The sequence below is a fragment of the Malaya genurostris genome, chromosome 3, assembly GCF_030247185.1.
Source record: "Malaya genurostris strain Urasoe2022 chromosome 3, Malgen_1.1, whole genome shotgun sequence".
Taxonomy (NCBI): Eukaryota; Metazoa; Arthropoda; class Insecta; order Diptera; family Culicidae; genus Malaya; species Malaya genurostris.
Genome location: NC_080572.1, coordinates 150,237,710 through 150,265,642, shown reverse-complemented (window position 1 = coordinate 150,265,642; position 27,933 = coordinate 150,237,710). Strand labels below are relative to the sequence as shown.

The 27,933-nt window shown below is 35.9% G+C and overlaps 1 protein-coding gene across 7 annotated transcripts in view; it reads right to left on the bottom strand.

The window, feature by feature from the left end:
* The window catches only part of LOC131438683 (muscle calcium channel subunit alpha-1), a 1,458,253-nt gene that overhangs the window by 901,996 nt on the left and 528,324 nt on the right, over positions 1-27,933 (bottom strand). For all 7 annotated transcript variants that reach the window (XR_009230968.1, XM_058608861.1, XM_058608862.1 and 4 more), the window contains exon 12: positions 4,042-4,127. Coding sequence is in view for 6 of the 7 variants with exons in the window: in XM_058608861.1 (XP_058464844.1) it covers positions 4,042-4,127 (86 nt within the window). In the remaining variant the exon portion in view is untranslated. The remainder of the gene's footprint in view (positions 1-4,041; positions 4,128-27,933) is intronic.

Genomic DNA, 27,933 nt, shown 5'->3' with positions numbered 1-27,933 from the left:
ACTCCCACAGATAAAGCAACAATAGAAGCATACCATGGAGCAGGATGGCGTCAGAGGAGAACACACACACACGGACCATCGTAAGGTTAGGAAATTTAACTAACGTATAACCAACAACGAAAAGTAAACCAATTGGCAATTGTAAATACGGAAATTTGTGACCCAGCTACAAACTTTAATGTTATAAACCAACGCATCCGACTTGTTGTTTACCCTTCAGGTAACATCAAGCTCAGTAAGTAAGGGGGCATGCAGCGCCCTTAGCAAATTTTCCTTCGAACATGTTAGTATTGTGAATAAAATAGGGAGCCATGAAGGTATAATGACATTGCAAGAACAGCAACCTAGTCGTGAAGGAAAAACTCGTCACCTTTCAGGCAAGCCTTCATGTCAGCGTAAACGCGACGAGCAAAAAAAAAACAAAGTTATTTTCACGGACACAGGTCACTGCCTCTAGCATAGTGACGGTGGTCTCGGCTTTCGATAGAACTTCGGGAGAAAGTCGGATGAACTTTCTACTTGAAATCACAAGCTCGGCTTGTACTAAAATCTTCGGGCTTCACTCGAAAGTAAATGTTAGGAGCTTAAAAACCCCTAGTTGGGAAGAGTTAGAAAACAGTTAAGTCTCAGAGTGCGCGGAAAATATCCGTTAGTCTCGGGCGTCGGCCCGTAGACAAGTTAAGAGGAGTTCAGTTTTACAGAGTGCGGTAGACAGGCGTGAGTCTCGGGAGTCGACCCGTAGACAGATTAAGAAATTTTTGCTTCGAGTATTCGGGTTAGTCTAGTTCGGAGTGTAATACAGTAAGCCGTAGGAGTATGCATAGTGCGCATTGTGAGGTTCGAGTATCAAGTGACCTCAAAATCAAGTAAGAAATAATGTTTTCGGAAGGCATCTAAAGAATTGAGTGAAAGATTGCTGTAATGAATAGAGATTTAACAGTTTCATGTGTAGTGTTTGAGATCACCATGAAGTGTTGTGAATAGATTTACAAACTAGTGGAGTACTGTACTGTAGTAGGACATACGTTCATATGTGCATAGACCTAATGATATGCCGAGCTTAGTGAGACTGCGTGAAGTGTTAGCCTTATTAACAATCGTTAGTGACTTTTTGTTAGATTGTAGGATTCCTAAAACAGCCTAATCCTGCACTATTGAGACTAAGTAGCTGTTAAGTGAAAAGCACAGAAAAAATTGAAACTCAAAAAAAGTGAAATTCGTGATATTAAACTCAAGTACATGGGTGAATCAATACAATGACATAAAAGAGAAACCGAATTGAAGAGTATTACTCCGTATAGAACTGAAAGAAACATCCTCTTCGTTATTCCTCTTCCGCCACCGCTCGGCCGGAAGCAATACAAAATGTTCACTATTCAAAGTCTATCCACTGCACTATTGTATTATGTGTAAAAAACCTCTCAGAGGAACGAGCACAATTGTCTATTATACAATAACGGTACAATTTCGATTGTACGATCGCTTTATCACACACGGAACTGGTTTTCAGCGTTTCGCAGTTAACAAAAGAACGTCCGTTCGCTCGGAAGGTTGAAACGGCAATGATTTAGGGGTTTTTGGTTTATGCAGTACATATTTCGTTTCAATTTCTCCGCGTTTTTCTTTCGGCTCATCAGTGCTTAAAGCAGTTCAAACTGAACCGCCATTTCCGCTTTCAATTTGAACCGCTAAGTAGACGCAAATTTCACACAATTTATGTAATCGTTCAAGGATATTACACTGCTTTCCATATCCTTTCTGACATTCGTGCGAAAACAAGGGATGACCGACTACTGGTCGCCATATAATTTGAACATTTAGGGGTTCAGTATATAATGTATATAATGTATATAAGTCTATAATGTATTGAAGTCTTTTTTTATGCGAGTTTGAGTGCCGTATGAAAAACCGCATAACTCTGAAAATTCGCATAAAAAACCGCATAACTCTGAAACTTCGCATATAAAAGTCGCATAAAAAAACCACATTAAAAAACCGCATTAAAAATAGACCTCAGTGTATTGTGTTAGTGACAGTAATAGTTTTACAATCGGATCACTCACTATCTTTTCGTGCCATCCGCAGAAAGCTGGGTCTCTCTATAATGAAAAGAATTTCATGTGGGTAGTTCAAGCTTTCAAGAAGAATTCAAACAGTTCGTTAAAAGATGTGGCGAAAAATGCAGTCAAAATGCACCGAATCGCAATACGGCGAAAAAATCACGTGCACGGAAGCTCTACACCCTGGTATTGACAAAACCGCATTGACTCATTTTGTATGACGATACATAGGTGAACCCAGACTTTCGGAACTTATGTTGTTTCCTGCTTGCCATAAGTTTGATATCTAAGAAGACGTTAAAAAAGCAGAATATGGAAAGAAAGTTTGCCCAAGAAATACATGATTGGGAAATCAATTTGATCATGTGAAAAGCGGAGCGCTGCACCGGGACGATCAACTAACATACATAAAGAAATGGCTCCAAAAGCGCCTACTTGGAATGCAGCTGGCTTATTCTCCATCATATTTCAACTGGGCTTGGTTCTTATGCAAAGATTTATCGTAGCGTTCGTCGTTTAAAAATCCTATGCCTATGATTTATGTTATGCATTTGCCTATTTTACCAACATGCACCTAACGACACCGTTGAATAATACAGAAAATATGAGAGAGGCGTCATTACATGATTAGGTGGACTTTTTTTTTATTTAAAAGATATTTTATTCAGGCCTATTTGCGTACAAGCTTTACGTGGCCGATTTAGCTGAGTTTTTAGATAAATATATTCTTGTATTGGATCTCGTTGTCACCCTTTTTCTAGGAGGAGAGGAGCTTCCATTTTCCTCCTGCGAGGATTGAGGGGCAGTTTGTTCGTGGTTCGTCTCGTCATCCGTTGCCGTGGTATTGTTGTTGATTTCGTTGCTAGTTGCTGTAGATGCGCCTTGCTGTACATTGTTTGCAGTTGCTGGTTGGTTGGATGGTAAGCTGTTAACTGCAGCTGGTGTACTTTGTTCTATAGGGGTTACGTTGGATGGTTTCGTTGAAGGGTATTATTCCCTGTTGTTGGTGACTGTCACAGGTGTACTGGGGTTGCTTGGGATTGATGTGAAGGAAGAACCGTTGTCCATTGGTATAGTTGTTTCCTTGTCCGGTTTATCACCTGGTTTACCGTAGTGAACAGCTTTTTGGCAATATTGACATGTGGCCATCTGATTGTCATAGGTAACAAGTGATTTGCACGGTATTCTTGTATCCTGACCGAATGTCACATAAGAAGGTATAGATCTCTTCAAGCGCATGCGTAACAAACGTACGCCATTTAGAATACCGGGGAAAAAATTCTTCCATTTTTCTTTTTGATAGAGAGAATCTCTCCGTATTGGGACATAGTTGCGCGAATATAGGGATCAATGACGCTTGAGGGAAGATCATGCACACGCACTTCTATAGCACTATCTTCCATATATACTGGAATGTTGTACTTGATATTTTCATACTCCGCATAGTGCACATTATTATTGTCTTTAGCGAATTGAATTGCATCCAACTCTTTAGAGAACTGGATATAAACAACATTATTGGTCTTATTGCATTGAAGTAAATGCACACGTCTAATGTCAAGATGCATTTGCTCCTTAAGCAAACCTTCAAGTTTTTGTATCGAAGGTCGAATTTTGCACTGTCTGAAGTCAACAATAATTGTATCCTTTCGTACCGACAGTAGCTTTTGTTCGTTTGGTTCACTCATTTTCGAGATCTATTGTTCACTACACAATACTGTACTTGGTTTCTTCTGTCCCTAACGTAAGCGGTTTTGTTTTATCGACTGACTTGGATGAGATGTAAACCCGAACTGATTAGATGGATTTAAACAGGTTTTAGTAAGGTGAATAAGTCACAGTGTACAAACGAAGTGCGATTCAACACAGAAGAAGTATTCTATAGTACATAATAGAAGTTTATAATTCAACATGAACCGAACCGATTCTTCCATTCAGTCTTTTAACACTGATGTAATAATGTTGCGGAAATAAAGCGTACCTTGAGTATCTTGGTCTTCGTATCCCTCATCATCATCTGGAAGTGTTATTTTTGTTTCAGATCCGTTTTGTTCATAGTCTTCCAACCTGTGTACAATAAAAATGGAGAGATAGTAAATTTATTGTAGCAGTATTTTGAGCTAGCGACGATTAGTGAATATTCAAATTAAAAAAAGGTGGGTGGGTAATGTCAGAGACATAACTGGATGTCGTGAATACGAAAAAAAATTTGTAGTTTATTTTTATTGATGCTACAAAGTTCGAAGATATCTGATTCTTCTCGAAATTTCAGTACGAGACAATTGCAATGGGCTGGTCTGAAATGTATCGACGATCTTCGGTATGCAAGAGTTATTCTAATAATAATAATGATAGTAATAATAATAATAATAATAATAATAATAATAAAAATAATAATAATAATCATAATAATAATAATAATAATAAAAGAGATTAACCTGTTTATATGGCAACCCTGCTTCGCATGGCATATTTTTACACGGTCCCATACTAGTATAAAAATGTGTTCAACATTCGCTTTCGCATTGCCGTTCGTAATTTAATGTGTTAGTGACGGTACAAATCTGCTTTTCTACCTGTTTACGATGCCATCGTTCTGACGGTGTCTCGTACGTACAGAGTAGCTGCTTTAACTCAAATGACGCTATTTCTCACATCACATTTCAATTTATACTGGTAGCGGTGTACGGACCTCCCCTTCACAGAACGGGAAACAGTGAGACGATATAAAAGAGAGAGTTAGTAGAGCGGCAGTCAGTAATATTGAACTGGCTGTCTAACGGTTAACAGCATCTTGTGGAATTTTCACGCGGAAACACGCACACAGGAGGAACAATTAAGGGCAAGGCAAAGTCCCGCTCGAACCGTGCTGGTCTGCAGTTCCCAGTTGGCAAAATCTCCATCGTCTGCTCCGGAAGGGAAACTACGCAGAGCGTGTCGGTGCCGGTGCACCGGTCTATCTGGCGACAGTGATGGAGTACTTGGCTGCCGAAGTGTTGGGATTGGCTGGTAATGCTGCCCGCGACAACAAGAAAACGAAAATCATCCCTCGCCATCTGCAGCTGTCCATCCGTAACGACGAGGAGTTGAAAACCCCGTCCTTTTCAAGACGACCACATAACTGTGATAAAGAAATATTTAGGATTGCTTTAAATTTAGCCAGTTCTGATACGCCTAGAAAGTATAATGCGCAAATCAAGTGAAAACATTTGTTCTAATAATTTGTATAAAGTATACTAGTATAAAGATGTTTCTAAATCAAAATTTTCTGTTTCGTATTGCGAGACAGCGTTACTGTCCTGTCGTAATTGAATGTGTTAGATATCATGATCAAAAAGCGCCCCATACTAAAGAATTCACGACAAAAAAAAATACATATTGATCTGTACGTGGCAACTCTTTCGCACGGCATATTTGTGTACTAGTATAAAGATGTATTCAACATCATCACTTCCTCTTTCGCATTGCCGTTCGTAATTGAATGTGTTGGTGACGGTGCAAATTAATTTAACTTCTCGTGTGTGCCTTGTTTCGGCAACAGTTGCTCGGAAAATGGTAGGAAAGCGATAAAATTCAACTAATTCTTTATGATTATTTTTAGCACTTAAAAGTGCTATTTGAATTTGCTGGAATTTTGGGCTGCCTTTCAGAATTCCTTTCCTGTACGCAGAACGGGAAACAGTGAGACGACAGGTCCACGATGTTGCTCTCGTGTGTCTTGTTTCGGGAACAGATGCTCAGCAAATGGTAGGAAAAATGAAGCACTCAACTTTTATATGGATGCTCTTGTATAGATGCAGACATCTCGCGTTCTGATTGGCTGGTGCTGTCATGGGTTAAATCAAACAGGTTTTTCAATAGTATACTATTGAAAAACTTCAATGGTGTTGCAATACACGTTCAAGTTGAAAATTTTCGATTCTATTGGTAGTTAGATTATATAAATCCTTCTACAGATCACTGAGCTATGAGCTTCCAAAATACGAGAAAGGCAAACGCGCCATATGAATTATCCTCTTTGACACTCGTTTGTACCAAACATTTAAGAAAAGTTTAATTTTGAACTATTTAAGATTATGTCACACAACTGAAAATTTTATCATAAAATTGTGATCATATTTCCGATGGCATGTTGCAAGAATTATGTTGATTCATTAGATACAACAGAAGATATTCACGATCAAAAACTTATCACTCTCTCAGAGGGTAAATTTTGAAAAGGCGCCCCATAGTAAAGTAAGTCGTATTCACGACAAAATAACATGCAGGGTAATAATACCAACTACAAAAATACATATCATAAATACTCTTCGATTTTTTTAGTTTTCATGAAATTATTTCCACTTCAGATTTTTTGGTCATTCTTAAAGGCATTTCCAAGACCTAACGGTATTCAGGAATCAGCCTAACCCAAAATGTTTTGTATAACGATGAATTATTATGACGAATAAATTTAAGTAGTACTTTGAAAATTGTTTGAGTAAAGTCATCTTCTATGACGGTTTGAATTTTAAATCGTATCGTGCCCCCCTTGCTTCCTTTGCTGCTTCTACAAGTTTGTAATCTTCCTTACCTAGGGCAGATTCAATAGATGTGGCGATCATGAAGGGCTTGCTGGGAAGTTTTCTGAGATTGACCGTTTGGTCATTACCGGACATGGTTAGGTTTCGTGTTAACTCAGCATAAGCGCCTGGGTGGAGTCATGGTTGTTGTTTGGGTCGAGCCAGTCTGGTATTTTTCTACGATTCCCAGGTGGTCCACCCGGGGGTGAAGGCTCATTTACCCCCATAGCTGATCACGCACTTTCAAGAAGGTTTGATTGTCCACTGTAACTTTGTATACCTTAATGGGGCACTGTGCATTCCGGGTTCTTCGTTTTGTACCCGTACAAGTCGAACACATTTATCGTTTCGATGGAGGTAGAGGTAATTTTTTAATCTGGGAATTTAATTCTGATGGGGATCGCGGTACTTCACTGATTCAAATTTTCAACTCAATGGAGGCGCGCTTGTTCACTTTCGTAAGAGTTTGTGCTACTGTTACTTGGTGGAAAATTATTAACGCGAATTTAACCGCGAAAACGCGATCGGAGGTATTATAGGTTACTAGATGGTTTTGAGGTGCACGATATGTCGATATCTCAATTCAGAGGGTGTTCGGTTTGAACTGAACACTGATGTTGATTTGACTAAGAAGTGCTGGGCAATCGATATTGTTCGACAAGACATCGGCGATCAGCATTGCACGGGACAGATCATGGCCCACTTGCAAAGTATCGAGGCCGATAAGCATTCCACGGCTTTCATAGCTCGGCAGCTGATAAGGGGTTGTTCCAGGGCAATTGGCGAAGATCTAAATGATCGAAACGTCGTTGAATTGACTCGATTCTGAAAACACCATTGACGTAGTGAGGGTTCCATATCACCGAGCAGTATTCGAGTGTTGAGCGAACAAATGAGCAGTAGAGCAACTTCAATCAGTATATATCTGTGAAGCGCTTAGCAGTTCTCATAACAAATCCCAAGCAACGAGAAGCCTTCGTAACTATGTAACCAATATGCTGCTTGTAATTCATTTGTTCGTCTAGATAAACTCCAAGATCCTTGACACAAGTGACTCTTTCAATCGCTGCATCATGGAGGCAATAATCAAACCGCAAAGGGTCTTTCTTACGAGTGAACGTGATAATAGAGCATTTGCTAACATTCAGAGTCATACGGTTGATCTCGCACCATCTTGAAAAAATGATCAGTTGACGCTGAAGGGATGAAGCATCCTCTGCACTCTTGATTACTTGGTATAACTTTAAGTCATCAGCAAAAGATAGTCGTGGGCCATCTAGTGAGTGATTTACATTGTTGAAATATAGGAGGAAAATCAGTGGGCCGAGATGGCTTCCTTGAGGTATGCCGGAAAAAGCAAAGAACTAATGCGATAGGCTGTCATTGATTTTAACCGCCAGCCGTCGATTGTAGAGATAGGATTGCATCCATCGAAGAATACTGGAACCGCAACCCAGCCTATCCTGTTTGGCGATCGTGATATCCGTGTTGAGTTTCCGCGATGTATTGTTCACAGGGGTCGAAAATTGGCTTTAGAACAACTAATTCAAACAATTTAGACATGACGCTTAGGGCAGTAATACCACGATAATTGTCAATGTTCTTTTTGTCTCCTTTTAATGTGGAACACATTTTTGTTTTCTATATAGCGGTGCAAACTAGAAACTCAAGAGAAATACACGTAGAAATGTGGTCAGGTTTTGAACAATTACAGTTCAGTCAATTTTGTATCAATTATTAATATTATGTCACCATTTGATTGGAAATATTTCTACGTATTGATTTGAATGTTCATAGCCATGTATTTCGAATTTTAAATCATTGAAATGTTGATTAATAGCTAGCAGTGTCCTATTTTGGCTGCAAAAAATCTCCGGCATACTGGATTTCCCTGCCATAGTCGACGGTTTTGAAGGAGTAAGCGATATATCAAAGGGAAAGCAGCGCTCTGATTGGTCAATCGAAGCAAAAGCAAAGCTGTTGGAAGCACGCGAATCTTCAAATGGAAGCGAAATTATAGCTAACGTTTCAGTCTTATGCATAGCTTGCTAGAGGTAGGTTGTTGCTACACAGCAAGACAAAAAGTGCCATAAACGATTTGAAGCTTTTATTGGTATGCTCTGATCTTGTGTCATGCAAGATTGGATGAAAAAAAAAAGAGAAATTGACAACAACCCCAGGGTAAATTTTGAGTGTTTAAGACTTATTTCTAATTTATATAAGATGAACTCGATTGATATTGAGAAATATGTTATCGCTTCAGCCGAAATTGCAAAATGGTAGTAATGGTAGAGAAACGCTATAAAAATAACGGCTTGCATACAAAACTTGAACACATGCTTGGTGAAGAGAAGCTTAAATATCGATATTCGTATCGCAAGCATGTACCAGCATTTAATTGTATACATTTGGGCTATGGAAGTAATTACGTCGGCTACAAAACAAATACAAATCACAACAGAGTCTATATTCTGGGTTCGCGTGTTCGGTGTTGGTTCCTAGTAAGGATCAATCTAAGCAGACTCTTGTGCATTTGCGGATTCAAAAGTGTGACGATTAATTGAAAATGTCAATCATTGGAAATTTTGGTTGCCTTGTTCCACATCAACGGCTCGAACAACCCAATGGGGCTGATCCTTGTAGTTTTTTTGTGAAATGGAAACATGTAGGAAGATTTCCACATAACGGGAAAGACTCCGGTCGTGAGTGATAGTTGAAACAGTTGGCATAAGGGGATTACTATTGCACTTGAACATCTCTTCAAGACAACTGCAGAGTGTGAAGGATTGCAGCGTCGATATTGATTGAATTCAAGTATTGGCTCGACATGGGAACATTAAGAGCCGCCTGAGAGATTTGGTACGGGTTAAAGGTCTCTTTAGAAAAAACGTTGGAAAATTTTCTCATAAACATATCGCTTATCTCTTGCGTGCAGGAACCACCTTGTTGTTCGTAAAACATAGTCGAAAGTAGGTCCAACTTTTACCTGAGTAATTTTAATAGTACTTTGAAAATTATTTGGGTAAAGTCATCTTCTATGACGGTTTGAATTTTAAAAATTCATCCTTTTCATAATTCCTTAATTGCGATTCGAAATCGGATAAAATTTACCAATTTGAAAGTCTTTCAGTTTGAATATTTTTGATGCGGACCACATCTTTATTTTCTATATAGGGGTGCAAATCAGAAACTCAAGGAAAAATACACGTAGAAATGTAGTCAGGTTTTAAAAACTTACAGCTTAGTCTATTTTGTATCAATTATTAATATTATTTCATCATTTGATTGGAAATATTTCTAAGATTCGATTCGAATTTATCAAGCCACGTATTTTCAATTACATATGGCTGAAATTTTGATTAGTAGTGAGCAGTGTAATATTTGTCTGTAAACATTCCCCGGCATACCGGATTTCCCTGCCATAGACAACGGGTTTGAAGGAGTAAGCGATATATCAAAGGGTAAGCATCGCTCTGATTGGTCAATCAATGCAAAAGCGAAGCTGTTGGAAGAATGTGCATCTATAAATAGAAGCGAAATTATAGCTAACGTTTCAGTCCTACGCGTATCATGCTGGAGGTAGGTTGTTGCTAGACAGCAAGATAAAAACGTGCCATAAATCGATTTGGAGCTTTAATTGGTATGCTGTGATCTTGTGTCATGCAAGCTCGAATGAAATTTTACGTTATGTCGTTTCGCCTGAGAAATTGACAACTACCCCAGGATAAATTTTGAGTGCAAGTAATTTCAAACTTATATAAGATGAACTCGATGGATAATGAGAAAAAGTTTATCGCTTCAACCGAATTCGCAGAATGGTAGAGAAACTTAACGCTATAAAAATAACTGCTTGAATACTAAACTTGAACACAAGATTGACGAAGAGAAGCTTTAATATCAAAATCGTTGAGAAGATTTAATATCAAAATCGTATCGCAAGTATGTACCTTTGTACAATTGCATACATTTGGTTCAATTGTGTAATTTCGTCGGCTATAAAACAAACAATGTTCGGTGTTGGTTCCGGAATTTGAAAATCGGTTGAGAACCATTTCATTTGATTCCGGCACCCCATAGTAAAGTAACTCGTATTTACGACAATAAGTCATCGACTATAAAAATCTGAAAATGAATAAACACGATTAATTTATTTGAAATTGATATTTTTAGGATACAGGGCCTCCTGAACCGAAGCTCGGATCTGATAACAAAAAAAAGAAAATGTATGGTGTCTTAAGACATTTAATTTGAATATTAAATGAAGGAAATCATCTACGAGAAAAATGAGTAACATTATTTTAGTTTCGTTACACATATAATCCTTTAGCTCCAAAACTAGAAGTCGGATCAACCTCGGGACTTTAGTTTGAATCTAATTGATTCTGTGAAAATTCAGAGGTTTGATGTAGGTCCATTTCAATAGCAAAAAATCTTTCATTTGAATCTAAGTTTGTCAAAATTGGTTCAGCCTACTTCGAAAAAAGCGGCTACATATTTTTGTTACATATGCACACATACACACACCTACAAAATGACATTTGAAAATTTTAAGGAGCAAGACTCTTTGCAAGCGTATGAGTAATGTCAACAATGTGTGCGTAAAATCAAATTCCGGCGCTTCTTTTCCTGATTTTACTCAATTAATCTTCTATATGGTTAAAAAATAAACCGATCGGTTCATACTGCTTAAAATTGCAATTCATGAACACCTTAACAGTTCACCTGAAAAGTTCGTATCGTTTAATAGAAACACACATTTTTTTGCCAAAATTCGTTCTTATTATTCAACATAATTGCCATCAGACGCGATACAGCGATTATAGCGATCTTCCAACTTTTCGATACCATTTTTGTAGTACGATTTGTCCTTTGCCCTTAAAAATAGGCCTCAGTTTCAGCGAGAACCTCTTCATTGCTTCTAAATTTTTCACCAGCGAGCATTCTCTTGAGGTCTGAGAACAGGAAAAAGTCACTGGGGGCCAAATCTGGAGAATACGGTGGATGAGGGAGCAATTCGAAGCCCAATTCGTTCAATTTCAGCATGGTTTTTCGTTGTTGTTTTTGATTGATTGTGAGCTCACGCGGCACCCATTTTGCACAAAGCTTTCTCATATCCAAATATTCGTGAATAATATGTCCAACACGTTCCTTTGATATCTTTAGAGTGTCAGCTATCTCGATCAACTTCACTTTACGGTCATTGAAAATCATTTTGTGGATTTTTTTCACGTTTTCATCGGTAACAGCCTCTTTTGGACGTCCACTGCGTTCTTCGTCTTCGGTGCTCATATGACCAGTACGAAATTTTGCAAACCACTTACGAATTGTTGCTTCGCCCGGTGCAGAGTCTGGATAACACTCATCAAGCCATTTTTTGGTATCGGCGGCACTTTTTTTTCATCAAAAAGTAGTGTTTCATCAACACACGAAATTCCTTTTTTTCCATTTTTTTTCACAATAACAAAAGTAGCTTCACTCAAAATGCAATATCTCACAAACTAATAATCAGACAGCTGTCAAATTTATACACGTATCTTTTGAAGGTTGGTACTAACTGAAAATGGTATGGATTTAATTCTAGTGGCGCCCTCTCATAGAAACGATACGAACTTTTCAGCCGACCTGTTAGTCTAAAACTACGTTACGTTTTCCTTAAAACTGCTCGAGAAAAATTATTTCAGTTCCAGCTTACTTCCACTGCACAGTGATGCCAAGGTGGCAGAAATCCGAAAACAAAAAGTATTTTTTTCCTGCACGGTTTTAATTTTTTGAATTCTCAGATAAGTGAAGGATTGCAGTTTAAAGTATTAAAATTTTTGAATAAGAAATAATCTCTCCATATCCTCTCAAAGATAGGGTATTGTAAACTATCTTTTCATCCTTCCATACAAAATATATGGCGTAATGATGATGTTTTGCGATTAGAGTTCTATATATGTAGGAGAGGGCTGCCACTGTTCAATAGTATTTGATTTTATAGAATTTTTTCTCTACTTTTCGAAAACCACTATGCGATCCTGCACATCTCTGCACCTTGAAGGTTATTTTCAATTGTTTGCGGGGTCGACGATAAAAATCGCAGAAACAAGGGCTATACTTTTGTAAATGAAGTCGGTGCGAGTAAAGTTTAAATAATCGGCTATGTGATAAATAAAATCAGAATATTTATAAAATACATAACATAAAACACCTATATAAATGGCGTTATATAAATCTGTTTATAATATATCAGGCGTTGGAATAAATTAGTACCGTTTTTTCTGCTAAGTTTCATGATTTTAGTGAGAGTGTCATTGCAGTACCGTTTTTCAAAGTATAGTCGTTAAGTACTACTTTCTGTCATCATGGTAATACTCGGATACCACGTTTGAAAAATTCCTTTTTCTCAGATTCGACGAATGAATCGATCCAATTTTTGGTGGTGTCGTAGTTTTTGAAACTGACCTGACAAGCTATGCGCCATGGATTGGAGCAAATGGGAACCGTATGGAATAATGTCTAATAAAAAATGACGACTGGGCAGAAAATTACAAAAAAAAACTTAAAATTTTCGAAACATGGAGTCTTGCATTTTCATGTAGCAAAAATACTATACCATGAAGATCTTCATATTGCGTCCGCTTTTTATGCAATGCTCTGTCCAAACACAGCAAGTGTAATATGTATATGGAACCAGTGATGGTGTCACCTAATTTGAGTAGCTTATAATAAATAGCACCCAGTCGATCCCACCAAATGCAGTTTTTCTGTTGTCCGGAACTTTCTTGTAGTTCATATAAAAAACTTCTAAATTTGAACCGCGAAAACCACTTTATGCATGTTTGCTCAGCGTCATTTTTCATTTTACATAGTTTAATAAGATAATTTAACATAATAAAAATCCACTATTATTAGTAAACCAATAGTATTCCACCAAATTCTGTTTTGTACTTCTTTTATTGAAAAGTTTGTGTTCTTTCATAAAATCGAGTCGAAAACTTAAAAAAATGCAAAATACAGAACATTTCCCAAAAATCAATATTTTAGTGAAAAACAAATAAAACATTTTTTCGTTTGTTACTCTCCTATCTTTACTCATAGTGCAATAAACTTTATCAGCTGTAAGTTACAACATATCAGAAAATAAACATAATAGGATAAGCCCTTTTGGAGAAAATGGATGTTTTCAAGGTAATTTTCCGGTCCGTAGCAAACGGTGCATCATGTCACTTTTAGGTGGATCGAATATTTTTTCATACATTATCAAGATGGAAATATGTTCAGAGACCTCAAATTATTAACAAATATCATCCAGCTGACGTTTATCGATGTATTTATGGTTTTTGCCAACTTTTGTATGGAGAGGCATTACTGTGCACTGACTCATTTGATTAGCAACAAATACATTCCTATATGGATTTCCTCTTGAAGAAATTATTGCGAGATAAAGATTTACGTACCTTCTATAAGTAAACCCGCAAAATATAAACCTTTAATTTGGATTTGGATATGGATATGGAATGTTGTCGTAAAACTATTTATTTTTCCGGAAAATTGCTTTTGTAGCAGAAAATATTTAGTTTTGTTTATTTTGTGTAGCGCAATCTAATACAAATGCATTGAAGAAGTGTTGTGTGATATGAACATCTTAAACTTTCATCTATACATACTTTCCCAAGAAACGCTTTAAGAATTCATTCCCAAAGACACTTTTCAAAGACTCAAGAAAGAACCGTACGTTTCCCAAAAGACTTTAGAAAGAACCAGATATTTTCAAACGACATACATTTCCTATAAACATAAAGGTAAACTCAAAATCAGCAACTAAATTCAACGATATTATGACATCACCTACGAAACGAGGTCATGAAACATAACATAAGCTTCATAACACATACGAAGCAGATATTTGATACCAACAACGTATGCTTACAAACACGAGACCTACATTCAAATCGCGACGCATGACTTATTATATGGAACCATTAACAAGAACAGCGAAAACAATCTTTAGAACTCAGGTAACTCACGAGCAGCCCGCTCATTAGACGCGCTCTCGCCCTCTCTTTCCTTACCACACACTCACGCGCACGCTTTGACCACTATACACATAAATACCCTCTCGCGTTTACTTAATCCATAATGGCTACTATACACACTATGCAATACTGAAACCTCATTGGTGATTAATTTGGAACCAACCGAAATTGAAACACAAAGTCTAACTTCCCCTACCAGAATAAATCTAAGAGAGAGAAGTTATATAAGTTAAGACATATCGAAATAAAGCAGAGTTCTTGTTATCAATTCGAAACAGTGTGATTTAATACGTTATGGCGACCGTGACAGGACGAGCTTGCATCGCGGAGATCAGAAAAGCCTATCAGTTTATAAATGAACTTAGTGAAAAAAGCGAAGTTAAGAATATGATCATAGTTAGAAAAGTACTGTGCGAAACCTTCCCAGTGATAATAAGTTAAGAGGTGTAAAAGTGAGCTAATCAAACTCCGAAAACTTTAGGAAACAAACTTATGAAGCAGTATTAGAACGTGTGTGCCGTGAAGCCGTGCGACATACTCCACGGAGGTGGATAATAAATGAACTAAAAGAATTGTTCGAACTTCGGGAAGAAAAATTGTGAGGCAGCCCGACAGAAAAAAAAGAGAAGAATAAAATGGGCAAAAACCAGAGTAAAGACAACACAGTTACCCATGAGCACGTACTTAACGTAGTGAACGCGGTGTCTCAAAACCATGCGAAGACAGCATAAACATCTGCATCATCCCTAAATCTGATCGCATACCTGTGCGTAGCTGGTGTCATCGCATTGACACTATACTTCGCGTATCAATTAATAATCACTTATGAACGAATGCGCACCCAGCGCGAAATAAAAAGAGCTGTTTCATTAGCCACGATCACGGTTCAATGATCAAGTAAAGAAAAACTTTTACTGTACGGTGAGAGAAAAACTATGGAAAAACAATTACTGTGTAAAAAAAACTGTGAAAAACTATCACTGAGGAAAAGTGTGAAAAATTATGACTGTGTAATGAGAGAAAACACCCAAAAGGGAACAGTGTATGAAGCGAGGAGCAAAATAAAGCACCCGCACGAAAAATATAAACTGATTAAACAAGAATGTGTTTTTCGTTTATGGCAACTAGATGAAAACGACGAAACTTTCGTGGGACAATCAACTGGAGGACATCCCGCTGGAACACCAGAAGACGACGATAAGTACACCAACGCTACTGTCACGAAATATTGAATACCTTTACTATATAATTGTACTATTTAAAAATTTTTTAATGGAAGATCCTATACCACCAGAAGTGTGGGTGATAGTAGCAAATTTTTTGATTTTATAAAAACTCAAAAACCAAAAACAGATATATCTAGAATAAAATAAAATATTATTTACAATTTCCAAAAAGTGTATTATAATGAATGAGTTCAATTACAAATTTAAATGGATTGACTCCGTGAAATCGAGTCTTATTTAAAAAAGGAAAATAAAAATTTAGTAAAAAGTCAATATAGACCTAGATCACTAAATAATATAGAAACAAAAAGAATACAACTGCAGGAATCCTTCGCAGAATATAGAAGAACATTAAAGACTCTTGAATCTAGAATAAAGTCTAGTCTATGGAATGAAGAGGTTGAAACATACTCAGCACTCAAACTAGTATATGCCAAAAGCATTTACATACTAGATAACACTTGCGTTTTCGAAGAAAAGTACGACAGTGAGGCTGAGGTGAATGATATTACCGTTAGCGGAAAAGATTTGAAGCCGCATGAAGAAGACTCACTATTAAGAACAAACAGTGACATTAATCTAGCAAAAAGAAATTTTAGATTGAAAATTATAGCCAAAATATTAGTGTGGTTAAATTCAATTAAATCAAAAATGGCACTAGATATAAAAACAGCATCAGAATTAGCGTCGTTGATTCCCACTTATGATGGTAATGCAACAGGCGTTAAGTCCTTTAACGATGCTATATCACTAGTAGAAACCATAGTGCCAGTAGCACAAACAGCTGCTGTAATTCAATTAATCCTCACGAAATTGACTGGAAAAGCTAGAGATTTGTTTACCGAAACTCCAGCTACATATTTAGAAATAAAAAGTAAAATTTCCGCAAACTGTACAGACAAAGGTAGTTCGGAATTAGCAATGGCGAATTTGAAAAACTCTAAACCAAAAAGAGGTCAAGAAATGGCAACTTACACGAAAGAAGTTGACCAACTAGCTGATAAGCTCAAACAGGCTTATATCAGAAAGGAAGTATCAGCCGTGGTAGCTTCGAAATTAGCGAAAAAAGCGGCAATCCAATCATTAATTGCCACTTCAAATAATCAAGAAACCAAAATGCTATTGAAGATAGGAAAATTTGACAACCTATCAGAAGCATTAAACATCGTAATAGAAAACGATAATTCTAGTACCGAACAAACTGTGGCAATGCTGCAGTATAACAAAAACAAACCACAAAACGATAGACAAAATCAGGCTAATCGATCAAACTTTAATAACTACAGAGGTAATAGTAGACACCCCCAACAATTCAACCAACGGCAAAATAGTGACAGACCACACTATGGTCAACAAAATCAAACTTACAGGTCATACAAGTATCAAAACTCAAATAACTTCCCTAGAGGAGGACATCAAATTTCTTTCAATCAATCACGATATAGACATCAAAACCCAAACAACCAAACACGGTATGGTTACCAACAACCGAACTCTTACCAGAATAATAGGCGAGTATATCATATGGCTGAATCGATGACACATGCCCCATCGATGACACATATTCCTCAAGACCTACAACGAACAAACTATGAGTTGTCCACACAGCAACCATTGCAGGGAAACTTGCAGACACCTTGCTCGAATAACGAAAATAGAAACGGTAATTATTTTTTAACCCACCAGTAACAATTGACCGGAAATGTCGACAAGATGGACGATTGTTACATGGATACACCCAAATTATGACAATAGATTTTAAAGCATCTAATTTCATCCGTGTCAGAGTGCACATGACAGGTGCTACTGTATGCAACCTAATCATCGATACCGGCGCAGATATTTCATTATTTAAAGCGCAAAATATCCGCCCAGATCAAATTGTGAATACTAATGATAGGATAAAATTTAATGGAATTACCGAAGCTAATATAGAAACATTAGGCACAGTAAATACCATACTATGTTTTAATAACTCATTAACTATTAAACACAATTTCCACCTGGTACCGGCTAATCTACCAATTCAAGCAGATCGTGATTTCTTAGCAAAATATAAGTGTATAATAGACTATGAATCTTGGTTACTTAACTTTCATATAGGAGCTGTACAAATAGCAATACCAATAGAAGATAATTTAAATGAAGGATTCATTCTACCCGCTCGCAGCGAGGTTATTAGAAGAATATCCTTTTTGAATATACCAGAGGATATGATAGTTCACTCTGAGGAAATTATACCAGGAGATTTCTGCGGAAACACCATAATTTCCCCAACAAACCCTATGTAAAATTTGTAAATACCAATAATGTCCCCATATATGTATATCATTCTAAGTTTAAACCAACCCTTAGCTACTTAAGAGACTATTCACTAGTGAATATTAACAAAAATAAAAATAAGTTCCAAAGATGTGAAAAAATTTTCAATGATATAAATGTAGATAAAATCCCTACGTTTGCCAGAGATAAATTCAAGAATTTAATCACTCAATACCAAGATATATTTTGCCTTACTGATGAAGAAGTCACAGTAAATAATTTTTATACACAGAACATTAATCTAAATGACAATACATCCGTGTATATACCTAATTATAAAACAATTCATTCTCAATATAACGAAATTGACAAGCAAGTTGATAAAATGCTTGAAAGTAATATAATTGAACTGTCTATATCTTCATATAATTCATCAATACTACTGGTGCCCAAAAAGTCAAACGACGTGGAGAAAAAGTGGAGATTAGTCGTCGATTTTAGACAACTAAACAAAAAAATTCTAGCAGACAAATTCCCACTACCGAGAATTGACGATATTTTGGATCAACTCGGAAGGGCTAAATATTTTACAACCTTGGATCTTATGTCAGGTTTTCATCAAATACCTCTTGACGAAGAATCTAGAAAATTTACAGCATTTTCAACTAGGAATGGTCATTATCAATTTACACGATTACCGTTTGGACTAAACATTAGCCCAAATAGTTTTCAAAGAATGATGACTATTGCAATGGCAGGTTTGACACCTGAATTGGCATTTATATATATAGACGATATAGTAGTTATGGGATGTTCAGTAAACCATCACATAACGAATTTAGCTAAAATATTTGAACGATTGAGACATTACAATTTGAAACTCAATCCACAGAAATGTAAATTTTTTTGCACAGAAGTAACCTATCTTGGACATAAAATAACAGACCAAGGTATGTTACCTGATGATTCAAAATTCAATGCTATCCTAAACTATCCAATACCTACAAATACCGACGAAGTTAGAAGATTTGTCGCATTTTGTAATTACTATAGGAAGTTTGTACCAAATTTTGCAACAATAGCATATCCACTTAACCAATTATTGAAGAAAAATTCGAAATTCATTTGGACAGATAAATGCAAAAATGCATTTGAAACACTGAGAAACAGTTTATTATCTCCTACCATACTACAATATCCAGATTTTATTTTAACGACAGACGCTTCAGACATCGGATGTGGAGCAGTTCTGTCACAGCAATCGCAAAACGGACATCTACCAGTTGCTTTTGCAAGCAAAACTTTTACGCCAGGAGAACAAAACAAACCCATAATCCTAAAGGAGTTAACGGCTATCCATTGGGCCATTAATTACTTCAAATCGTACTTGTATGGAAGAAAATTTACAGTTAGAACAGATCATAGACCATTAGTACATCTGTTCGGAATGAAAAATCCCACCTCTAAATTAACAAAAATACGTCTTGATTTAGAAGAATATGATTTTAATATAGAATTTATACCAGGAAAATCAAATGTTGGACCTGATGCGTTGTCAAGAATAGTTACAATATCAGACGAATTGAAACAATTAAATATCTTAAGAGTAAACACGAGGTCTATAACTCGAAATTTGCAAAATAAAACGAGTCAACAAAATATCTGTGCATCAAGAGAACCTGATCAACTCTCAATGTACATGACAAACAATCCTTCGGAAACAAACAAATTATTGAAACTTGAAACAGATATAAATAAAACCGAATTAAGATTCATGATAAAGAAAAATGAGAAAATTATTGAACAAGTTCATCAATACATGTTAAAAGGAAACCAAACTTTAGAGTTGTCATTTCATAAATTAGAAAATTTATTGCAAAATATGAATCAAAATAAAATAGCGCTCAGTATGAAAGACAATATATTCAAAATGATAAGTATGGAAAATCTCAAAATGATTGCGAACGCACAAGTGCATTCGATTCAAATCATAATCTTTAACCCACCAAAAGAGGTGAAAAATCAAATAGAAATCCAAAATATATTACATGATTTTCATTACACCCCGACCGGAGGTCATACTGGTCAACATAGACTTTATTTACAGTTACGTGAATTGTACAAATGGAACAATATGAAACAGTCGATTGCAGAGTTCATCCAGGCCTGTGAACTATGTAAACGAAACAAAGTATTGAAACACACAAAAGAAAAACAAGTAGTTACAACAACCCCTTCAGAACCATTCGAAATTATATCCATCGATACTATAGGACCATTACCAGAAAGCAACAATAACAATAGATACGCAGTAACTATTCAATGCGACCTTACCAAATATGTCGTATTGATCCCCGTACCAACAAAAGAAGTAAACGTTATTGCAAAAGCATTAATCTATGATTTCTTACTAATTTACCAAGGAACGGAATACAAAAATGAAGTTTTCGAACAAATTTGCAAAATACTACAAATTGAACAAAAATTCAGTACAGCTTATCATCCTCAGACTATAGGCTCGCTAGAAAGAAATCACAGGTGTTTAAACGAATACCTGAGATCGTTCGTAAATGAGCATCAGTCTGACTGGGATGAATGGTTGAAATTTTATGCATTTAACTACAATTCAACACCACATTCAGAACACGGAATAACACCATACGAACTAATATTTGGAAAGAAAGCGAAATTACCACAAGAAATCTATGAACAAGGAACAGAACCAATCTATAATTTTGAGCAATATAGTAGAGAACTTAAATTTAAATTACAAAAATCAAACGAAATTGCCAAAGAAAAACTCATTACAAGTAAAGAAAAAAGAGTTATTACATCAGAAAACGATATCAACCCTATTCACTTAGACATTAACGAAACAGTTTTCCTCAAAATAGAGAATAGACGAAAATTAGATTCATTTTATGATGAACCTTTCATTGTAGAAGAAGTTTTAAGCCCAAATTGGAAAATCAAAAACCCGAGAACCAACCAATCCATTATAGTACACAAAAACAGATTAATCAAAACTTAACAACAATGTCAAATCATATCAAATTCAGTACACTTTTAAAAATCCAATCGAAATTACACTTACATTAGATTGTAAACAGAAGACACACAATACACACCAACGCTTATTGTTATTATAAGATAATTATGTAATATCTATTAAAAATGTTAGGGAGTTAGACCGAGTTCACCGAAACAAAATCTACAACCGAATGATTTCACTTCGTTACATCATTCTTTCAAAGAGGGATGATGTGATATGAACATCTTAAACTTTCATCTATACATACTTTCCCAAGAAACGCTTTAAGAATTCATTCCCAAATACACTTTTCAAAGACTCAAGAAAGAACCGTACGTTTCCCAAAAGACTTTAGAAAGAACCAGATATTTTCAAACGACATACATTTCCTATAAACATAAAGGTAAACTCAAAATCAGCAACTAAATTCAACGATATTATGACATCGTCTACGAAACGAGGTCATGAAACGACCAAAGCTTCATAATACATGCGAAGCAGATATTTGATACCAACAACGTATGCTTACAAACACGAGACCTACATTCAAATCGCGACGCATGACTTATTATATGGAACCATTAACAAGAACAGCGAAAACAATCTTTAGAACTCAGGTAACTCACGAGCAGCCCGCTCATTAGACGCGCTCTCGCCCTCTCTTTCCTTACCACACACTCACGCGCACGCTTTGACCACTATACACGTAAATACCCTCTCGCGTTTACTTAATCCATAATGGCTACTATACACACTATGCAATACTGAAACCTCATTGGTGATTAATTTGGAACCAACCGAAATTGAAACGCAAAGTCTAACTTCCCCTACCAGAATAAATCTAAGAGAGAGAAGTTATATAAGTTAAGACATATCGAAATAAAGCAGAATTCTTATCAATTCGAAACAGTGTGTTTTAATACTTTAGTTGCTAACTTTTTTTATTAAAGAATTAAAATCTGCATTCAAAAAATGTAAGCAATTTTCCTTCAAACGTTGGTTAAAATTTAATCAAAACTGACATTTCATCCAAAATGTCAGGCTTAACATTCATTTGAGAATAAATTATTGTTAAAAACAGATTGTTTGAAACTCAATCGTGCAAGCCACTTTGAGAAACTCGTTGCACTGCATATATGAATACATAGATCTATGACATACGTACCAAATAAAATGTACGTAATACACTAATTACCAACACAAGTTAACTTGGTTTACTCTTAATTTTTGAGGAACTGATTCGAATGGTTTATGACGATCGATGCGAAAGTTAATTTTCTCAGTGATTGCATATCATTTCTATAGAAGGGGCTGTCCATAAAAGACGTCACACTTTTTTTGACGATTTTTGACTCCCCATCCCCCCTTTGTCGTAAATTGTCACGGAATCAAAGACCCCCCACCCCCCCTATGCAACATGTCACGAATTCAAAATAAATAAAATTCATCTCAATACATTCTCAATATATATGACAAACCATACAAATATGAGGGAAAAATCTATTTATTACATGCTGTCATTAGATTAAAAAATATCCCTAAAACTACAAAATCATCGGAATTATTTTATTAATATCAATTATATAAATCAACAAAAGTATTTGGTTAGAATTGATGAAACATTTAAATCATCTGTTTTATTCCTCCTAGTGGTACACAGATATATTATTGTTTTAGGTAAAGAATAATATTTCCTTAGTGTAGCATACAGGGCTGAGAAAATAAAGACCAAAACCTCATCAAAACGAGATCACTGCCGGAGAATCTTTTCATGATCAGTTGATCAGTGAATTTTAAATCACATCTATCAATATCGGTACTGATCTTCTCTTCCGTCACACAATAGGTAGTGATTTTGAGCTGAAATGATTCTTGATTTATGTAAGTTCAATCATTGGATGATTCGATAAGCTTGGTGGTGGAGGAAAATCACATATGATCAAGATAAGACATGTCATGATCTACGTCTGAAATCGTTGATCTCCCGCTCTTTTTCAAATGGAGTACAATTGAATAAAATGCATCAGAATCAGATAAGAGAATTTTTTATGTTATACTATTCTGCCCATACTTGCATATCAGTCCCATATGGAAAATCGGCATGTCTAGAAAAAGACGATGAAAATTTTATTTCCGATTTTTTTGATTTATTGTTCAACCTAATGCTAAATCATGGTATTATTACTTGAAATATCGGTAATACACCTTTACTATTCGAATATTGCAACAAACGAAATTATTGGAATTTGCACTGAATGGGACTGACATGCGAGTATTTTGCATATGGGACAGACATGAGTTGATATTTTTTTTACATTGTACTGAACAAACCCTCAACTTTTATTGCAATTTCTAAGAGTATATTGAGGATAGAATTCATTCCTCAAGCGAACTCAAAATTGATGAAAATCGATATGGGACAGATATGCGAGTATGGGCAGTATTATCAATGCTAGAAAATAAAATTACTGAAAAAATTGTCAGTGCATAACTTAAGTTAAACCGTTTGAAGGCATCTTTTTCTTTTTTACATTCATCACAACAGCAATGATTTCCTGCATCACTCATTTCCGAATTTACAAGAAGAAGCTTTTACATCAACAAATACACGTTTTCCTATAGAATGTAAACGTTTATTGTGGAGATTTTTTCAGGAAATTGGCAAAGCAGTAATATAATCAGGTATTTCAAAAATGCGCTCATTGAAAATATTGGACGTCACATTCAAAAAACCTCCCCCCCCTCCCCCTGTCACAAAAGGTCACGTTTTATGAAACACCCCCCTCCCCCTTGCGGCGTGACGTATTTTATGGACAGCCCCGAAGAAGACAAAAAGCTTTCATCTCACTGCACAAAATGTTATGCTGTTCACAGTTTTTCAGGTGCGTATGATAAATTTTGTTTCACTTTTTTTATTTTATTTATTTATTTATTTCGTCAAGCAAATGTAGACTAAATATAAGTTGTTTACAATGTTCACTTACATACTACGCATTATTTCTATGACAAACCTGAGATTTTATTTGATTTTTTGACATAGTAAGGTCAAGATGTTCGCTGTATCGATTGTAATGGCGCATTATTCGATTGACGGGACTGTATTTTGCATAATTTGTTCTAGCATGTTTTTCTACAAATAATTTTCTGGAACGTAGTTGACGGCTAGGTATATAAAAATTTAATTGCGATAATAATGGAGCTGATTGAATGCGCTGAGAAATAATGTCGCTGATAAAATAAAGCATTGCAAAGTCGCGGCGTTCTTTAAGTGTTTGTATATTGATGAGCATGCAGCGTGCTTCATATGATGGTAGAGGAAATGCTGTCCAGTTTAATTTACGAAGTGCATATAAAAGAAATTGTTTTTGAATAGATTCGATGCGTTCTTCGTGAATAATATTGTATGGATTCCATACTTGGCTGCAATATTCCAAAATAGGTCTGACATATGTAGTGTATAATAATTTAATTGTGTATGGGTCCTGAAAGTTATGACTGAAGCGTTTAATAAAGCCCAGCATGCTATTAGCTTTAATGATTATGGTATTGTAGTGTTCCACAAAAGTGAGCTTAGAGTCTAAGATTACGCCTAAATCTCTTACAATTTTACATTTTTCTACAAGTTGATTTCCCAGATGTATGTTTATAGATATAGTTTCATTTTTCCTACTGAAAGTTATAGAGTTACATTTTTTTACATTGAGTTGGAGTAGACTTTTGCAGCACCAAATGTGGAATAGATTGATTTCGTTCTGGAATATTACAGCGTCGTTGATATTTTTAATTTCCATGAAGAGTTTCATGTCGTCTGCTTATATAAGCACTTTAAGATTTTTGAGTATGAAAGAAATGTCGTTTATATTTAGAATGAAAAGAAGAGGCCCTAGGTGAGAGCCCTGAGGTACGCCAGAAGTTACATTAATTGGTTCAGACATATTTTGGAAGCGAACTACCTGTACACGATTCGTTAATTATGATTCAAGCCACTCCAGACGGCTATGTTCTATGCCATATTTTTGTAGATTGTATAGAAGTAATGGTGTGTCAGTACGGTCGAAAGCTTGACTAAAGTCGATGTAAAGAGTTTCTACGTGGTTGCCAGCGTCCATTGCGTTCAGAGTGAATGTCACAAATTGAAGGAGATTTGTTGTAGTTTAGCGGCCTTTGAAAAAGCCATGATGTTTGTTAGTTATTACGTTCTTCAGTTGTTGAAAAAGTTGTTCGTTAAGAATTTTTTCAAATAATTTTGGAATGCAAGAGATAATGGCTATTCCACGGTAGTTCCGAATGTTAGATTTTGCACCAGATTTAAATATTGGTACAAGTAAAGAAGATTTCCATGCTTTGTAAAAGTACATTTATTAAGTAAAACGTTAAAACGTAGTTGTAGTGGTAGTGTGAGTTCTTCAGCTAGGTTTTTTAAGAATATTGGTGATATATTGTCAGGTTCAGGCCCTTTTGAGGCGTCTAAGTTTTTCAGTGCTGTCGAAATATCATGTTCTGATAGATAGTTTACAGAGATGGAGTTAAAAAATTCAGGTATGAAAGAAAAGTATTCACGGTCACGGTCAGTTTCTGAATAAGATGTATATACTTCCTGAAAAAAGTTTGCAAATTGTTTGCAGATTTCTGTATTTTTTTTCTACATGTCCGTCGAGATGCATTTCAGATGAAAAACTGTTGCTTTTAAGTTTAGTTTTCGTGTAGTAATTCTTAGGACAAGTCTTAATTTCGTTTTCATTTTTGCGTTCATATTCTTCATGTGCTGCATTTATGGCTGTTTTGAGTTGTTTGCAAAGGTCTATGTAATTTTGAAGATGAGTGTCATTTTTTTTTTGTTTGTAAATTTTGTGTGCTTTTTGCTTTCTATTTTTCAAATGTTTCAGTTGTGAATTGAAATTTTTCTACTTCGTCGTCGACATTTCCTTCTATACTCAATACATTTCGCCAATTAATTATATTTAGTCTACGCTTGACTTCTTCAAAGTCAATTTTATTGTGTTTCGGCCAGTAAATATGGTTCATTAAACCATATTTCAGATATGCTCAAACTTCTCAACCAAGTGATTTAGAGGATGCCTATACATTCTTGTGTAGATTCCAAAATGCAGAGAAAACTAAAACTCACACCCAAGCAGCGCTCGAGCAACAACATAATTCTAACAAAAATTTTAAGCCTTTTAATAAATCATACAACAAATACTCGGAAGCACAATCTTCAACTCGACACAAAAGTTCATCAGACAGGCAATAGCCGACACCAATGGAAATAGACCCATCGTTGCGTTCTAACAGAATTTACAATCACGATGCCGAGCAGGAAGACAACGAATTAGATATAAGCGACACCGAGGAGTAGAAGCCGAAGAATCAAGTGAAAATTTTCAAATTCTCTCCTCACAATGTGCTGACCTGAATGCAATAAATGGACTACCCTATGTAACAGTTAAACTCTTTGGCAAAGACGCAAAATTACTAGTAGACAGTGGTTCGAACAAAAATTTTATTTCTCCCCATCTGATCCCGAAATCAAAACAAGTAAAATGCAAAACCATTCGAATCTCGAACACTTCAAGGCAACATTCCGCTGATAAAAAATTCATTACGACGCTTTTCGGTCTGAAACAAAAATTTTTACCTTTTAAATTTTCATACATTTTTCGACGGTATCATTGATTATGAAACACTTTCTATGATGGTAGAGGAAATGCAATGACGTGAGCAATCATAAATTAGTTCACCCACAAAAAACACTTGCCATGCCAATAAGTAAATTAGGTCCGCCACAGATCACATTTAGTGAAAATTCGACTAGAATCATTAAACTCCCCGTTTCTCAAGACAGTGGCAACGTTTACCTTCCCAATGATATAAAAATAGATAATGCAGTAATCCAATCAGGATTCTATCACACAGAAAAATGTTTCGTAAACGCCCCGATGAGAAATTTTGACATTTCGTTGGACGCATCTGGCAAAAACAATACAGGTAGCAGAGGTGAATAACATAAATTTAAATCACCTTCATCAAACATCTCGCACACCCTACGCAGAATTAGAAAAAATGATTAGAAGTCGTCATCTTAACTCTGAAGAAAAACCCGCACTATTGAAAACCCTTTCTAAATATTCCAAAATCCTTCACAGAGATTCAGAAAAGTTGTCTTGCACTTCCACAATCCAACATCGAATTAAAACAGTTGACGACATTCCAGTGCACACGAAAACATACAGATACCCCCAGGTTCACAAAGCTGAAGTCGAGAAGCAAGTAAACGAAATGTTGGAAGATGGAATTATCCAGAATTCTATCTCACCATGGATATCTCCAATTTGGATCGTTAGAAAAAAAAACTTAATACTAGCGGCAAGAAGAAATGGCGCATAGTCATAGGTTACCGCAAATTAAATGAAAAAACCGTGGATGATAAATTTCCAATTCCACGAATCGAGGAAATACTCGAGAGGCTTGGTCGTAATACCTACTTCACTACGTTAGATCTAAAATCTGAATTCCACCAAATTGAAGTCCATCCCAAGAACAGACCAAAAATCACTTTCAGTATGGACCAAGGACATTTTGAATTCATACGCATGCCTTCAAACTTAAAAACGCGCCAGCAACTTTCCAGCGTGTAATGAATTACATTCTTGGAAATTTAATCGGAAAGTGTTGTCTAGTCTATCTAGATGACATCATAATCTTTGGTAATTCACTTCAGCAACATCTCGACAATTTAAACAAAGTTCTTCAAACACTTGCTCAAGCTAATCT